The sequence below is a fragment of the Dipodomys spectabilis genome, unplaced genomic scaffold (assembly GCF_019054845.1).
Source record: "Dipodomys spectabilis isolate Male_0828 unplaced genomic scaffold, ASM1905484v1 ptg000611l, whole genome shotgun sequence".
NCBI lineage: Eukaryota > Metazoa > Chordata > Mammalia > Rodentia > Heteromyidae > Dipodomys > Dipodomys spectabilis.
In genome coordinates this window covers 1,594,723-1,613,278 of record NW_024871288.1, presented here as the reverse complement: position 1 = coordinate 1,613,278, position 18,556 = coordinate 1,594,723, and the positions used below count along the sequence as shown (strand labels likewise).

Sequence of the window (18,556 nt, the reverse complement as noted above, 5' to 3'; positions counted from 1 at the left end):
TAGCCAAAATTGAAAATCTTTCCACTTTAGTTCAAAAGACTATCTATTAAGCACATACTGGAACTAGCAGTTGTAAACCACTCTTCATCCATGTTCATAGAAAGACCTTTATAAAGGCACTTTCTCATATTCAGGCAGAAAAGTGACTATTTTCAGAGGTGTCAGAAATAAAGCCTGGAGCTATTTGAATATGCTTGTTTATTCATCTTAGTTCTTTAAATCTGAAAAATCTGAAGCACAAAACTACCCTAAGTGCTGGAGGACCCAAGAAAGATCAGAGATCTTTAAGAAATTGTACCTAGCCATCACAGTGACAGTGAGGTGAAATCAAAATTCTGTTTTTCTGTGTTGCATTTATGTCCTGCTGGAACACAACTGTCTTGAAAAGCAGAGTGTGCATCCAGGCTTTGTGTTTAGGCCGTCTGGTCTTTGTCTTTGCTCATAGGTGTGCGGTTGGGTCACTCAGGTCACAGTTTTCAAGGTGTATGTGCGGCTGTATACCAGGATAGACTTTTTGCACAGGCAATGCAGTTCCCAGTTTCTCTCCCTTCTTGATAGAACCTTTATACTTGACTGGCTTAATGTAGAAGATTTTGACACAGAAACCTAAAAGAAAATGAGTATAATTCTTTATTATCTATACTTCTGTAGCCTTGATTCAGAATTTTAAAACAAGCACACAAGTGGAAAGCAAAGAAAAAAAAAAGAATTGAGGTTGGATGAATTCAGCGGAGGAACAGAGGAAGATAACAGAAGCCTATTAAAAAAGGTAGAGTAAATTTACAGGATGGCAAAGGAAGGAAAGATTCAAATGAAAAATTACCAGGAGTATTGAAGAAAAACAGAAAATAGTAGAAAAACATTAGGTAGTAGAATAGTGACCCAGACCAGTGTCAAGTCCAAGACATAGTCTGATAAAATTATCAGACTTTAAGAATCTTTCCTAGATTTCAAGAGAACTTTTATAAAGGACTGCACAGAGAAAGGGAGATTTAGTATAATGAAATAGTTATACAATGATACAATATTGTTGGGTCTGAATCTATGAGTCACAAAACTACCCTATATATATATGCATACACATATAAATATATATGTATGTACATATGTATACATATGTACATACATATAAATATATATGTATGTACATATGTATACATATATATGAGTTTAACTCTGTTGACATTTTTTCCTATTGGTTTGAAAAGCAGAACACAGTTCTGTGCCATATAGAATAACACAGTGATTGAAAAGACTAAAAATAAAGACTTGGACAAAGGTTTCCCAAGCAAGTGGAAGCAAAAAGAAAGGAAGGGTTGTGATCCTGTTGCCAGAGAATGGAATTCAGGCCAAAAGCTTGGAAACAAGGAGAGCAGTGTGTAATGCCAACTGCCATGAATTGTCCATGCACTCAGTCACACAGAAGCCATCTGTATAAAGTGTAGACGACAGGAGGAAACGCAAAGAGAAATGGAAAGAAACCCACTCATAAAGGGGAGGTCTTAAACTAGTCTCTGTGCAAACAGGTCAAGTGGAAAAAAGCAAAAACAAAGATGGAAAGCTATGAGATTGTGCTATCCAGCATGGTAGCCATTATCTTCATGTGACTGCTTAGCACTTGAATGTAGCTAATCTGAATTAAGATGTACTTCTGAGTAAAATACATAATGCATTTTGAAGGCCTGAATATAAAAAAAGGAAAAGAGCTCCATTTCCTTATTAATCACACATTTGAAATAATATTTTGGAAAGATTGAGTTGAATAAAATATTAAAATCAGCATCAAATGTTTCTTTTTACTTCTCTACTAAGACTACTCAAACAATTTTAAATTACATAAACAGCATGTGTTATATTTCTATTGAACAGTACTGCTACAGGAGATCTAAACAAACTCCTTGGAAGATCTTGTGAATATACATTAAATGTAAGATGTGTGAGACCTCTACACTGAAAACTAGTACAACTACCAACACAACAATCAAAAAAGACCTCAATAGTCAGAGGATGTAAGATATCCATTGAATTGCAGGACTCATTACTATAAAGATGATCAGTTTGTTGTTTTTTTAAAATTTGATCTATATCCTGAAATCCAATCAAAGTCCCAGCAAGATTTTTATGGAAATTGGCAAGCTATACATTTGGAAATGTGAGTTTCCAGATAATGTGAAAGAACACAGTTAAGAAACTTACCCTTGGTGCCAAGATAATGTGAAAAAACAGAGTTTAGGAATTTAGACTCCCAAATATCAGTGTGTATTTTTAACTATTGTGATCAAGACAGTGTGATATTTGTACCAGATTGAAAACTAATGAGCGTGTGTGCCAGCGGCTCACACCTGTATTCTTAGTTGTAATCAGGAGGCTGAGACCTGAGGGCCAAGATCACAGTTCAAAGCTAGCCTGGGCAGAAAAGTCCATGAGACTCCTTATCTCCAGTTAACCAGGAAAAAGACAGAGGTGGAAGTGTGCCCCAAGTGGTAGAGTGCCAGCTGAAAAGCCAGGTGAAACCGTGAAGCCCTGAATTCAAGCTCTTGTTCTGGCAAAAATGATAAAACGCAATACAGAAACAGATCATGCCCTTACGCTGGCAAAGATATGCAGAACCACAGAGGAAAGAGTAGTCTTGTCAAGTTAATGTTGTTGGTAATGTTGGGTTAATTCAAAATCAGTATGTATAGGAGAATACCCAAGAAATATCTTCATGTATTCACGTTGGCAAAAGTGTGTTAAAAATGTGTTAACAATAAGGGAAATTGTTAACTAAATTTGACGACATTAAAAATAAGAATTTCCAACTTGTAATACTGACTTCTTGGGAGTCGAAGATAAAGAGGACTATGTCTAGGTCAGTAGCCCAAAAGTCAGTGAGTATCTCAGTGGAAGAAGTTGGACATAATGGTATGTGCCTATCATTCCAGCTGTGGTGAGAAGTAAAGAATAAAATCACTGTCCAAATGTGTGTCTGAAAGTAAGACCCTATCTCAAAAATAAACAAGAAATGGGCTTCAGCTTGACTCTGCAGTATCTTATCTACTGAATACCAGGCACTGAGCTCAAGCTCCAGTATTGCCAAAAGAACAAATATAAGAATTTCTGTCTAATCATAAAGGAAGTGAAAAGTTAGTTCACAAAGTGGGAAAAGAGTGGCTCTATTTCAATAAGAAAAAGTCAGATAATTCCATAGGAAGGGGGCAAGATATTTGAATAGGCTCATCGTAAAAGATATCCATGTTAACAGTAAATACGGGACATTGCGTTTCATTAACCACTGGGGGAATGCAAATTAAAACCGCAGTGAAACACTCCATCAATCAGAGTGGCTGGAATCCAGCAGTGCATAGGTAACATGAAGGACTGTGTGAGGAATAAATGGAATGCTCATAAACTCTTGGCAGACCTGTAAAATCAGTACAACTGTTCTGAAAAACTGGCAGTTATCAGCTGTAGCTGAAGATGTGCATGCTCCAAATGACAGCCGTTTCCCTCTTACAGTCTTCTATCAACTGCTAAGGGCGTTGGTTGTGGAACCAGAGAAATGGCTGCAAGGTAGGTAGATAGATGGAAGTATATGCATATCATGGGATAGTTTAGATCCAACAGAATGAACAGGTGTACAAAACCACAGATTAATCTCACAGTGGTGAGGGGCAATGAAAGAAGCCCACAAATACAAATAGCATATATTGTTTCATTCTAAATATGTCGTCTTTTAAAATGGACATGCTGGAATAGTACCTGAACTCTTATCTAGCACAAGAGGTCTTGAGGAGACTGGCTTACTCTGTGTCTTGATGTGGATGTTGGCAACCCACTGTATTCACTTGATGACAGTTTGTGGAGCTGTATATTAGGCATGAAACGTGTTTTTATATGTTGTGTTATACCTCAGAAGAGTTAAAACTCAAGACAACTCCAAGCCTGGCATACCAGAAGACCTGCTCTACGTAAAACATAAGAGGACTTTGAAAGTAGTTTACATTTAATCCTGGCTGAAATGTCAACATTTACAAATTGTGAGACTTTAGTAAATGAAGGCGTCTTTCCATTATGGCTAATTTTACTGAAAGTGATTTTGTTTATAGATTTTTTTTTTTTTAAGTAGAACCACATAGGCCACAGAGAAAGCACACCCATCCATCACCTGTAGACTTGGAGGATCCTGTGGCAAAAAATGCACAGTCTTTGGGGAAAGTGTTGGAACAGCTTTGCAAAGTTTTGCTTAATGTATCCTTTATGTTCAAGATACTGTCGTGTTGAAAGAAGCACAAAACATCTGTAAATGAAACCTGCATGAAATCAGTCATCATCATCTCTAGCAGCTGACCTGGGTCTGTACTTCACCTCTCTTACCTCTTCCAGAAAGCCGAATGCCATTGTTAATAGCATTTTTGTTTTTATAAGGTTTCTCCTGGCCCATAATCATTCCAGTGAATGGTGCATACACAGTTGATCCACCAGAACACAGGACATCCACTCCTTGGTGAGACCTCTGATTTCTAGGATATAAATAAGAGCAAGCAGATTGTAAAGATAAAAGCATTTAAAATAGCTGCTACATGGCAAACCTGAAACAAATATTAGCTATTCTTACGTAGTATTTTGAGGAAAAGCATATATGTAGATTGTTGAGCATATATGTAGATTTTTATAGCTATCTGAATCAGGACTATTTTGAAGAATTGTCTTTTAATGAGAACCTATCATAAAAGACATGTTGCCAGTTGCTGGTGGATCTAATCCTAGTTACTCAAGAGGCTGAGATCTGAGGATCGTGTTTGGAGTCAGCCCAGGCAGAAAAGCCCCTGTGAGACTCTTATCTACAATTAACCACTCAAAAACTGGAAATGGTGTTGTGGCTTGAGCACAGAGAGGCTCAGGGACAGTACCCAGGCCCTGAGTTCAAGCCTCACAATAAACATAAAAAAAGACATGTTGCCTTAATCTTACTTTTATTCCAGTTTGAAAAAAGAAAAGTCCTTGAAAACATCATTTATTTCGTCTGGTATTTTAACTTGATGAGAGATACTTCTTGGGTTTATTAAACTGCATGAACAAAATACAAAATGCTTCCAGATGGTGACATTTCTTGGGGTTGTCCCTAAATTACCCCTCAGCTCTGACTTTTCATTCTCTTGCCCCATCTGCTCCTACCGGCCTCTTTTCCCACCCAGCAGGCTACTTACTAAGCAGAGTCACTAAGATGGTTAGAATAGTGTGTAAGGCAGATACCCAGAGAAGAGCCAAAAAGTTGTCACATAAAGTTAAATGACTAAACACGACAGTGTGAACCAAGTCTTAATTTTGACAGTCCAGAGGTCATTTATCTATTTTGCCCCATCTCTTCATCCCATTTCAGATATTTGAGGTAGTATCTCTGTAAGGGTGAATTCTACTCTAATTAGGCTGGAAATCAGCAATGGAGTTGGACATACACATGACTTTTTTCAGACCGGACCCCTCCTCAAGGTGGTATGTATATTACTAGAAATTCATAAATGTGGCTCTCATTGTCTAGGAGACAGCAGGCTTTCTTGTCTGCTTAGGGTTAGCTGCTAACATCTAAATTTCCCAGCCCGAGTCAGTGACAGCATCGTTGATGGGAAGAGAATCCAAAAGCCTGCATTCAGAGGTAGCCGTTGCCATCTCCAACCATGAATGCTTGGTGGAAACTTTCATTCTCTGATCCCTTAGATCAAGCTCCTTATCTTATGAAAGACAGTAGTAGTGTTTGGCTTTTATCTTTGGAAAATCAGATGAGACAGATGAATGTAGAGAGACGTTTGAGACGGAAAACATTGTGTTGCTTCTTTCATGGTCTGTCCCCAATTTACTACTTATCCTTGAAGTACAGTTCTTGGAAGTTGCTCCAAAGACAGTATTGCTTCACACGTCTCTGGGTTTTCATACTGTCCCAGGGGCGGTCAGGTGAGCCCTTGAGAAAACATAGGACAAGGACTCTAGACAAGGGGAAGAGCCAAAGAGGTTGCGATTTGCCTGTGAAACCACATACCTTTGAGCAGAGTATGCACCACAGCCGTGGCTGTCACATGTCCGGATCTCGTTGGAGGACTTGCCGGCACACATAGTTGCCCACTGCCCAGCCAGTGCTGAAAAAGAGAGCCATGAATGCCTTGGGCACCTCCAACCTCCATCTGCCTTCTTAGTCTCTGGGAACTCCTGAGAAGCCTGCTTTCACTGTACTTGCCCCGACTTCCTGGAGTTTTATGGGAAAGATCTTCTTTACAGAATTATGTTCCCTGATTCAGATGTCAAAACTGGCTTTTTCCCTAGCCAGTTCTGTCGTATGACATATAAAGTATCTATTTCTTTGTAAGCACTCACCTCCAACATCATACCCTTGTTTCACACTATCCACTAATAAGTGGTATAAATTGTGCTTTGTAAACTTCCTGACATGGGAACCACTGTGTTGAAGTTAAGCAAAAATAAACAAGCACCGATCAGATAACTTTAGAAATTCTCTTTGAAATGCTGCTTTGTGGTTCTAATAATCAAATTTGAGCAAATGGTAGAATTAAAGGCAGAGCATATTCTGAAATAACCAAGTTTATTCAAGCTGAACTAAATTTTTTTTTCCTATTTGTGGACGTGGAAGAGAGACATTCTCAAAATCTAAAATGTTGAAGAAATTTAAAGTGAGGTCAGGAGAAAAATGAGGAAGGAAATAGAAACAGTTGCATGGTAACAATGGAAAGACTGTCTCTCTTATACTTCCTGCAAACTTTAAGTGCTATTTGTATTTTCAGTACCATAAGCATTGTCAAATGAATTAAATTCTCTAATTTCCAATATTAACACTCTTACACAGTTAACAAACTCAGCCTTTCACTTTCAAACTAATAAAACCAGAAGCAAAATCAAGACCTTGTTACTTTGGTGGTTGATTCCATTTAAAGACATTTTTCTCTTCACAAATAAATATACTAGGTAGAAAAGCTATAGGTGTGGTCGTTCCTTAATGTGATTTAAATTGTGCATTTCAAAGTCTTGCACCTTGGAGCCAGGTTTCAAATCAACACCTGATCAACATACAGTGTAATCACTCTGGCAGTGGTATTAATCTTTGGGAACTGAGGCATCTATTAGACAATTTAATGGTCTACTTTTTCTTCCGTGCTATGAGCATTAAGGAGAATTTCTTTGTCCTAATCCATACTGCCCTTTCTGTCAGGAATTTTCGAAGTCTGATTCTTGCACAAGCTTTTTGTTTTCTAGTTGTGTTCCAGTTAAATTCCAGACCAAGATTTGGAAGGGTTTTCTAGAAATCTTCCTGTTTGTGTTTTCCTGTGTCAAAGAACCAGAGCATTCAGGAAGAAATTGACAGTTTCCCCTTCCTCCAGCTATCTATCCTTCCTACCCCACATTTAATAACAACACACACATTTCAGCCTCCATTTTCTAATCTAGCCCTGAAATCAATTTTGTAGAAATTAGCCAAGATTCTAAAATTGTATTTTTGACTTACCAGTAGAAATCAAAGCAGCCAAAAGTAGTACTTGTGTGGAAAACATCTGGATTTTGCTTCCCTTAGGTTTCTTCCTCTAATTAAAATTGCCCCACACACTCTTTGAAGAGAAGTCAAGTTTGATTATTTTTTGGCAAGTTAGCCTTAGAATTCTGCTCCTCTCGATTCTTTTAATTTAGCATGAGACATAGAAAATTTATAAGAGAATAGAGCGAGTTGGGTTCCAGCATTCCATAAATGGCTATTTGACTTTCATGTAAAACCCATGTAAAAGCCTTTGATCTGAAGAAGCCAGTTTTATTGGCAATACTGACTAAATATTAACAGAAATGATAAGGTTAAGTGCAGACTAATGGTCTTTGGGCTGTAGCTGGAAGAATATACATATGAATAATTACATATTTAGTACCGTTTGTTAGGAGATGTGTTCATTTTCTGGTTCATTTTCAGAAGAGAATTGAGCAGGAAAAGTGTGATCCTCTATATCATAGTCTTCAGGATGTCCCTTAGTGTTAAAAAGTTATCAGTTCAATTATGTTTCATCTGTATAATTACAGATAGTAACATTTTGAATAAAATATTTCATTTGAGTTAGATGCCGGTGGCTCACGCCTATAATCCCTAGCTACGCAGGAAGCTGAGATTTGAGGATTTCAATTCAAAGCCGGGCAGAAAAGTCCCTGTGAGACTTTTATCACTAATTAAGCACTCAAAACCAGAAGTGGTGCTGTGGCTCAAGTGGTAGAGCACTACTACCCTTGAGCACAAAGAGGCTCAGGGACAGCACCAAGGCCCTGAGTTCAAGCCCCACAACTGAATATATATATGTGTGTGTGTATATATATATATATATATATATATATATATATATATATATACATTTCTTTTGAATATGTGACTTTAAATATTTGTTTGTTGTAATGAAAATTAAACATTTAAAGTACCTATCAGTAGGGGAAATGGTATCTGAACATGATATAATCATACAATGGAATATAACAGTTTTAAGACAATTTATATGCATTCATATGGTTAGAGTTCTATACTGTTGAATAAAAATACATCCCTTCCCCATACTGGGGCTTAATCTTAGGGCTTCATGTTCTTGTTCAGTTTTGGTTTTGGTTTTGGTCTTTTCACTCAATGGATGCTCTCCACTTGAGCCATACTTCCAGCCTTTTACAGGTTAACTGGAAATAAGAGGCTTGAGAATTTGTCTGCCACACTGGTTCCAAACCTTGATTCTCAGATCACAGCTTCCTGAGTAGCTAAGATTATAGATCTGAACCACTGGCACCTGGAAAAAGGCAACTTTTTTTTTTTTTTTTTGCTTTGGGATGTTAAATGCTGCCTACACTTCTCTGAATTTAAAATTCTCAAATATATATTGATGTTACTATCCTTAACATTAGATAAGGACCTGGAATTTTCTATGGATGTATCCTCATTTAAATAATTGTCAGTAGCAGCAGGAGATTGGGATTGAGGCCTCTACATCCACGTCCTTGCTCTTCTCATCAGAGTCAGAGAGGGGACTTTCCCAACCCTGTATTTTTTTTCTTTTCTTTTGGTTTTTGTTGGTTTTGGGGCTAACATCCAGTGCCTGGGTGCTGTCCCTGAGCTCTTTCACTCAAAGTGAGCGCTCTACCACTTGAGCCGCAGTGCCACTTTCAGTTTTCTGGTGGTTGGGGAGATAAGAATCTCATGGACTTTCCTGCCCAGGCTAGCTTTGAACTGAGATCCTCAGAGCTCAGCCGCTTGAGTAGCTAGGATTATAGGTGTCAGCCACTGACAACCAGCTTGTGTGCAACTTTTGACTTCACATACAGTCCTTCAAGAAGGCATGTAGTATATAATGTGCAGAATGTCAGTGTCTTGAGAACTGAGTCTATGTACTGGAAAAAAGAACCAACCACTGCTATTAACAAGAGATGCAAAAACAGACACAGATACATATAGTGTACGGAGTGCTTCATGTGATAAAAATTTTGACTCCATGAAGGGAGAAGATAAGTAATCTCCCAATAGTACCAAGACAGCAGCTATCAAGAAATAAAACCTTGATCCATACATCAACGCAGACCAGACGTTTTTATCTTAAATAATAATACGAAGAGAGGCAGAGAAGAAAGGAAGGGAGTAAAAGAGGGAGGAAACCATAAGTTATGACATTCTCTAGTTGTTCCTGAAATGGTCTTGGAATGAGTTAAGCCTTTCAAAGAATGGAAAAAGCCCCAGTAACTAGGAAGAAAAACATTTGCTAACCTGCTGTTGTGACAATGAAAACACTCTATAAAGCAAACTTTCCTAATCAGAGGCACACTAAGATTTACCCACATACATGATACATAAGGAGCTCATTTCCCCAATATATTGAGAAATCTTAAAAAATATAAGATGTAGACAAACTGATAGATAAATGGGCAGAAGGTGCTAAGAGGCCTTCACAAAGAATAAACCCAAGTTAGCAGTAAGTAATTCAAAATGTTGTACTTCACCTATAATGAATTTGAGCTACAGAATTTAAGCTCCAATTTTCACCTATCAAATCAGCAAAGCAAGGGAATGTGGAGATGTGTACTTTTATCAAAAGAGTAAATTGGTTTAACCTTGTTAAGAACACAATTTAGCAACAGCACTGACATTTTTTAAAGCACAAAGCCTTTGCTCCAGCAACTCTATTGCTTTTTCTAATCATGGCTCACATTTCCTGCCATTTAGGGAAAAATGTCTGTTATTAACCATTGCAGTTCTATCCTGTCTAAAACCAGAGCAATTCCTTAAATGCAGAAGAGACAGCAGCATTCTGTTTCAAACTCTAACAAAATAGAGTAGGCAAGAATCACGTAAACCCTGCCAATGTTCACACAGTCTGATGATATTAGAAATTATTTCTTTAAGCAGGATATATTAGGACTTTACACTGATGTTTAAAAATACATATGGAGCCGGGTACTGGTGGATCATGGCTGTAATCCTAGCTCAGGAGGCTGAGATCTGAGGATCACAGTTCAAAGCCAGCCCGGGCAGGAAAGTCCATGAGACTCTTATCTCCAATAAACCACCAGAAAACTGGAAGCGGTGCTGAGGCTCCAAGTAGTAGAGTGCTTGCCTTGAGCTGAATTGCTGAGGGCAGTGCCCAGGCCAGGAGTTCAAGCCTCACAACTGATCAAAAATAAAACAAAAAAATACATATGGAAAACAAAATGAATGTGAAATCATATGATGTTTCAGATTTGTTTTTAAAATAACCCAGTAGTAGGGAGTAGGAACATTGTTGAAGGTGGGTAATGGGTACTTAAACATTTACTACATCTCTTCTCTCTGGTTTTCTTGCATTCCTGAGATTCTTGTTCCGTTGTTAAAAAATAATAAAGATGTTTATATCATGTTGTGGGTTAGCCGACACCTTGTTGTTTTCCGTATTCTGTTATTTCTCTCTAGGACGCTATTAGGACAGTATTTGCTTATCTTTGCTTAAGGCTGAGGTTCTTTTCGTAATTTTTCTGTTGATTTTTAAGAAGTAGCTATATGGATGGCTCTGATTATACAAATAATGTATCTTACTGCAAAAAAAATCATCCCAAAATGCAAAACAATATAAAACAAATCCCCATTGCCATTTTGGGTGTTTGTATGCAATTCTTATTTCTTCTTGCCTCTGTGATTTTAATAAATGTGTGCTCTCTTCAGCTGAACATTGTATTAAAGTTAAAATGCAATAGATGATTTCAGTTTTTTGCAAACTACAAAATAGCAGAAGAGTTAGATGTTGGGCAGGGGTCTGGGAGGTTCCACTTGGAAATTTTTCATCAGACCATTTTGGTTTTATTGTCTTTGGGAATAATAAGAGAATGCCAAAATCAGCATTTTTGATCCTTAATATAGTTGATCTCTATATAATCTGTAGGTTAGGATTCTTTGTGGGGATGATAGGACCAATGTACTTTCAAAGGGTTATTTACCTGGACCTTTAGACCAAACCCTCAAACCTCTTTCCTGCTCTTTTCCTTCTGAGAGTTCACTAGAAGAAACCTACCCAGAAGCTATAAGCTGTGTTGAGCCATACAGCTAACCAAATGCATTCAAAAATATGAAATAAGCCCAGAACCACTCTCTTAGAGTCTGTCTATCTAGTCATGATCAGAGAGAAGAGTCAATAAAGGCATACATTTTGGTTACTGAAAGTCTTAGGTTACAGATGAATACCCACTGGGGGTATTTTCCCCTTCTGATTTAAAACTATGCAAGTCATCCATATTCATACTCATTTTTTTCCCTGTCTTTCCCCTCCCTCCTTCCCCCTTCTCTATGCTAACAGAAAAAAAATGGTAATCATTACAAGTATCAGAGATTACTTATCACCATATTGGGTGAAAGAAGCAAGAGGGGATTTGTTATAAAATAATTTTAATATGGAGAGTCATTTGTAAGTTTTCTAATGTATGAAATAATCGACTTAGCCGAAAACCTAAAGAAGCATTTTCCAGGAAACCACTCCCTTTGTCATTAATAGAATGAGTAATCGGTGGGACACATTACAGCCCTTACCAGAGTGAGCATCCGGTCTGATATACTTTGTTTATTTTTTCCTGTTCTTGGGGTTTAAACTCTGGACCTGGGCACTGTCCCTGAGATTTTTTTTGCTCAAGGCTAGCACTCTACTCACATTGAGCCACAGGGACACTTCCGGATTTTTCTGAGCAGTTTATTGGAGATAAAAGTCTCATGGACTTTCCTTCCCTGGCTGGCTTCGAACTGCAATCCTCAAATCTCAGCCTCCTGAGTAGTTAGGATTACAGGTATAAGCCACTGGCCACCGGGTGTTTAAGATACACTTTAAATTAGATCGTAAGCTGCTGTAGATGAAGCATGCCATGTCTTTATGAAATATAGGTTATACATACAATGCAACTTTGTGTCATATTTAATGCAGTATTTCAAGGTTAAGGGATATTGAAGGAAGTCTTGCTAGAGGTCTCTGGAGAGGGTAGGACACATAACATGATTTTCTTATGTGTTCAAAGCAGACCTTACTAATCCAGCATGGTCATATGGCAAACTAAATGCAAGCATGTTTCCAGAATTTTGCTCAGCCCAAGTTCTTTCTTTACTATTACTACATTGAGGTTACGAACATAGATTCAGATCTACTAGCCATGCCTGATGGTGGTAACTCAATACAAAGTCTGAGCCTTCGTTTTTCAGTGTTCCAGTCTCTCAGATTTAAGGGAAGTGATTCCAGTTCATCACATTGCTGGGGAACAAATAAACGAGCACAGATAGACAAGTTACTAGCTAGATAGCTAGATGATGGATGGATGGATGGATAGATAGATAGATATACATACAATAAGTAGGATGGATGGATAGATGATTTTCAGTGCTCAGGAAAGCTAGCAATTGCAGTAAGAGTGAAATTATAAAGAATTTAAAAACTTTTTCCAACCAGCATCATGATTCATTATGAAATTTATTTCTTTCCCATGAAGAAATAGAATTGACAAAACTTGTTTAATGTTTCTCCCTTGATGTCACCAAACAGACATGAAGCTGATTTCTGCTTCCATTCCCTGGCCTCTGTTTTTCAGCAAGGAGTTGCTGGAGTTGGGCCAGGTCATACAGGAAGCCACATGGCAAGCACAGCACTCAGCGTGCCCATGTTCCTTTAGGATGGGGATGAGGCAAGAAGAAAAAGAGAGCTATCTTCTGTTGTTGGCTACCATTTAAATGTTAAAGTTGAGATTAAGTGCACATACCATACAGTGTATTCTTTTGAATTATATGTTTCTTTTTGATCTGTTCTTGAAGTCATATAATCATCACCACGGTCCCATTCCAGATTGTCTTTATCATCCAGAAATGAACAGTGAAACACATCAGTGGTCACTTTCCATCTCCCCTGTCAACTTGGAGTCTACCTTTTCCCTCTCTGTCTTTGTTTATTTTGGACAGGTCCTGTGAATGGAATAGTGTAATACTTACCCCTACCCCTCATTTTTTTTTGTCAGTCATGGGGCTTGAACTCTGGGCCTGGGCGCTGTCCCTCAGTCCTTCAGCTCAAGGCAAATGCTCTACCACTTGAGCCACAGCGCCACTTCCAGTTTTCTGGTGGTTCATTGGAGACAAGAGTCTCATGGACTTTCCTGCCTAGGCTGGCTTTGAACCATGATCCTCAGATCTTAGCCTTCTGAGTAGCTAGGATGACAGGCGTGAGCCACCAGCATCCGGCTATACTTACCCTTTTTTATATGACCTCTTTCACTCATCATGATGCTTTTAAGATTCATCCACCTATTATAATAAGCATCAATACTTTATTCCTTTTATAACTGGATAATTTTCCATTGAATGAATATACCATACTTTATTTGTCCATCAGTTAATAGACATTTGGGTTCCTCTACAAGTTTTTTTGTGTGAACATTTTATTTTCATCTCTCTTGGGCATATTCTTGGAATAGAATTCCTAAGGAATATGGTAACAGTATGTTAAATGTCTTGATGAACTGTTAAACTATTTTCCTTACTGGCTATATAAATCTATATTTGTATCAGCTGTAAATAAGAGTTCTACTTTCTGCACATCCATATCAATATCTTGCCTAGCACAAAATCCTTCTCAGCTATACTGTCTTGAAGTGAGAATATAGATGAAAATCTATTAGCTTTGCTTGATGGTGGATGATGTACTCAAATTCAGAGTCTACGTCTTAGTTTTCTCAGTGTCCCATTCTCAGACTTAGTGGGAACAGTTCCAGGTCAGCAAGTTACTAGGGGTCCAAATAAATAAGCACAGAGATAGGCAGGCAGGTAGGTAAGTGGATGGATGGATGAATAATAGGATGTATAGATAAGTAGATGATAGATCTTTAAAATTATTGTGATTCTAATGGGTATAAGATGGTATTTCATGGTTTTTATTTTACTCTCCTAAAGGCTAATGATGTGGAAGCATTTCTTCAGTGTCTAATGACAGTTGAGTTTATCTTCTTTAGAGAAATGTCTGTTAAGTCTTTTACCTAGATGTTAATTGGACTATTTATCTTTTTGTTGTTGAGTTGTAATTGTGTATTCTGGATCATAGTCAGATAAATAATTTGGGAATATTTTGCCTCACTATGTATGTAGTCTTCTCTCTCTCTCCCTCCCTCTCTTTGCAAATGTTTTTTGAGACAGATTCTTGCTATATAGCCCAGGCTGACCTTAAACTCAGGGTCTGCCTGACTCTGTTTCATGAGAATGGAGTTTATAGGTGTGCACCACCATGCCTTGCTCATTTTCTTGAAAGTGTATTTTGACGTATACAAGTTTTTCTTAACTTTTATAAAGTTTAATATATGTCTATAGAAAACTATAGGGGCTGAATATTCCCACCATAGTGCATGAGAATTTCACAGTAGTAAAACAGCCAAGAAAAGCCTAGGACTGAAAGGATACACTGCCAGATTCTACCAGAAGAACTAACACCAATGCTTCTGAAACTATTTTACAAAGTACAAAGGGCAACAACATTTTCAGACTGATTCTATGAAGCCAGTATCACCGTGATACTCAGACTAGGTAAGAAACAACAGTAAAGGAAAACTATAAGCCAGTTTCTTGATGAGCATAAATACAAAAAATCCTCAATAACACAGTACTTTCAGAATGAATTCAGCTATACAGCAAAAGGATCATACATCATAATCAAGTTGCCGTCCCTCCAGGAATTCATTCCAGGACGGTTCAGCATACACAAATCAGTAAACACAAAATGGCAGGCATATAAACAGAAGTCAGAGCAAGAATCACATGATCATCTGAATAGATGCAGAAAATGCTTTTGACAAAATCCAACATCTTTTCACAGTCAAATCGCTGAAGAAATGAAATAGAAGACACACCACTCAATATAATAAAGGCTAGAGGTAACAAATCTACAGCCAGGTTACTCTGAATGGGGGAAAAAGAAAACCCTGAAGCAGTTCCTCTAAAGTTAGGAATGGAACAAACATGCCATAGTCATGATCAAAGTATGTGATATGAATGTATGGAAATGTTACAGTGGATGAACCCTTTATGCTATGTACAGTTGAATATATGCTAATAAAAATGATATAAGGGATTTCATTTCTTGACATCCTCACCAACATTTACTACATTTTAAAAATAATAATTGTCCTAAAAGGTATGAAACATTTTTGTGATATCACTTTGTCTGTGTGCATACACACACACACACACACACACACACACACACACACACACACACACACACACACACACACACACACACACACACAGCCTTGCCAGAGAGTATAGGAATCAGGCACTGATATATAAGTAGAATGTATGTATGTAGAATATAAATGTTATTCCTCCTACCTGTGTGCTTAAGACAGGATGAAAGCAAGGGTGTTACCTTCCCAAAGTTTGTTAAATTACAGGGTCCACATTTGCAGCATCCTAATCTTTATCTAAAGTTACTCTTGTGAGCTGGCTGACCATCTTTGACATACTTTCTTGGCCAAAATACACTGGAGATGATTTACACCAAACAAAATACTATCACTCTAAGCCAGTGACATTTAAATTAGACATGAGCCTTGCCCAATAAAACCTTTCTCTACCCCATTGGGTAGGAATATGCAGTCAAGACAGACCCTACACCTACTTGCTACTTAAGCCCATTTTTTTCAAGTGAGAGGGTCTGTGTTTTAAAATTCTGTGTGCGAGCTAAGTGCTGGTGGCTCATGCCTGTAATCCTAACTGAGGATCACAGTTCAAAGCCAGCCTGGACAGGAAAGTCCATGAGATTCTTATCTCCAATTAACCACCCAAAAACCATAAGTAGAGTTGTGGTTTAAAATGGTAAAGTACTAGCCTTCAGAGAGAAAAAAAAAAACTCAAGGACAGTACCCAGGTCCTGAGTTCAAGCCCCAGGACTGGCACCAAAAAAAAAAAAATCTGCATGAGAATTTTTTTAAATGGGAACAGACTATTTGATGCTAAAATTCCAGAATGTACTAAGCCCCAGTTTATAAACAATTTCAGCCTATCAGACATTCACAAAATCACAATGGACAACATTTCCTCACCCCCTCTCACCATCTGCTAGCACTTTGACCAACAGAAAGCAAACAGCTCAGAGCCACCTAGGGAAACACAGACCTGGCTTAGCCTGAGCCGTGGTAAACAGATGTACTTGGCCCCTGAGCTTTGAACCCTGACATTACACCACACACAGACATGCTGAGTGTGTTGCCAGAGGTTACACAATACACACACACACACACACACACACACACACACACACACACATTCTTGGCACCTTTGTTCTGATTGACTCAGACTAGCTGAACATATTAAAAGGAGCGATAAATCCACTTTTGACAATGGAAGAAATGATGCTGGCCTGTTTGAGGATTAAAATGCTTTTCTTGCTACTGATGCCTCCTAGGAAAGGGAATCCTGTCAACAAGGCATCGCCCTCAGAGTGGGTTATAGTACTTGCTTCACTGCTCAACTACCCAGCTCTTATCCCAAGACCCTGACAAGACAGGAAGACAAGAAAGACAGCACCTGGGCTGGCCGAGCCGTGGTACAGAGGGGAGGGCCAGGGTGAGCTCAATTTTGTAAGCATTTCAGAGGGCATTGCAAACCAGCTTTCTGCTCAGCTGGCTTCGCTCCCCACCACGAAGATGGTGTTTCTGAATTTTCCCTTGACTCGAGGGAGATCTGGAATTTCTCTAGGAATATTTCTGTGGGATACTAGGAGAGAGGAGAGAGGGAAGTCAGGACAGGCAAAAGCATTCATGCAAGGATTCATTTTCTGTTTCCAGAGCTTCCTCGGAAAACCTTTTGTGAGAAGTTATGCTTGCGATGTGGAGCAATCCTTTCTGTGGTGATGAAAGAGGAACCTGGTTGGACAGCAAAGAGAGAGAAATGTGACCTTCAGAGAGGATATCAAACCAGTCTTCACCAGACAACAGGGTCAGTGGTTTTCAGAGAAAACTCAGTGACACTCCTAGCTGGATGACATCTTCTGGGATTCCAAATTCAGACAAGTTTTTTTCCATTAGTTTTTTTTTTTTTTTTTCGGAAACAATTGTTTTCTCTCTATAATTAGCAAGAGAACGCTGTCTATAATAGCCAGGGCTCTCTGGAGAACTAGTACCGACATTCTGTGACCAGAATGCCCCAGAGAAAGGAAAGATTTATTCTGGCTCATGTGGTTTCAGAGGGTTCCGTCCATGGTGGTTAGGCCCCATGGGCTTGGGCAGGAAGTCCTGGTGGTAGCAGTGTGTGGTGGAGGATGTGTTTACCTTATACTTGATAGGAAACAGAGAAGGGGGGATGGGACCTAGAACCAGGGTGACTTTCAACAGCACCCCTCCCCTACCCCCTGAGTCTACTTACTCCAGTTAGCCCATACCTCCTAAAGTCTCCACCATCTTCCAAAATAGTGGCCCCAGCTTGGGACCAAGCATTGAACACATGAGCCCAGGGGGAACACTTTCATATTCACACCATAACAGGGAGAGATAGATGATTGATGGATACATAGATGGATGATGGATAGACAAACAGGTAGATAAAGTGATTTTAGATAATCAGTTCATGCAGTTGTGGGGCCAACTGCAGAGTGGGAAGAGTTGGTCCTGCATCTTGGGGTCCAGAGGCAAGTCTTGAGATCGAATTCCCCTTTTCTTTTCTTTTTTTTTTTTTTTAATTTAATTTAATTTTATTTGTGAACATACTGTACAGAGGAGTTACAGTTACATGGGCAGGATAATGTGTACATTTCTTACCAAGCATTGCCGCCTCCTCCTTTGTTTACCCTTCACATCCCTTCCCAGCCTCCCCCCTCCCCCCCTAATCCCAATCCTTCTCCTTCCCGCCCTCCCCCCCCCCCTCCCCGCACCAACGTGAATTCCCCTCTTCTTAAGGGCTCTTTGTCTTTTCTCGTTCTTAAGTTCTTCAACTGATTGGATGAGGCTCATCCACATTATCGAGGGTAATATGCTTTATTCAAAGTCTACTGACTTGAATGTTACTCTCATCTACAAGCATAAAGAGTAA

At 38.7% G+C, this 18,556-nt stretch overlaps 1 protein-coding gene across 1 annotated transcript; it reads right to left on the bottom strand.

Moving 5' to 3' along the window:
• Positions 1–439: 439 nt before the first annotated feature.
• On the bottom strand, positions 440–7,538 carry Lect2 (leukocyte cell derived chemotaxin 2). The gene is made up of 4 exons (XM_042671340.1): positions 7,493–7,538; positions 6,017–6,113; positions 4,357–4,502; positions 440–606 (listed from the first exon to the last, which is right to left on the bottom strand). Exons 1-4 carry the CDS (start codon positions 7,536–7,538, stop codon positions 440–442), a joined length of 456 nt encoding a protein of 151 aa, XP_042527274.1.
• Positions 7,539–18,556: the final 11,018 nt, after the last annotated feature.

Coding starts and splice junctions, on each gene's coding strand:
- Lect2 (XM_042671340.1), bottom strand. CDS start 7,538: ATGTTTTCCACACAAGTACTACTTTTGGCTGCTTTGATTTCTACTG. Junction 6,114..7,492: donor GGCTGCTTTGATTTCTACTG/GTAAGTCAAAAA, acceptor TCTCTTTTTCAG/CACTGGCTGGGCAGTGGGCA. Junction 607..4,356: donor CATTCGGCTTTCTGGAAGAG/GTAAGAGAGGTG, acceptor ATTTTCTTTTAG/GTTTCTGTGTCAAAATCTTC.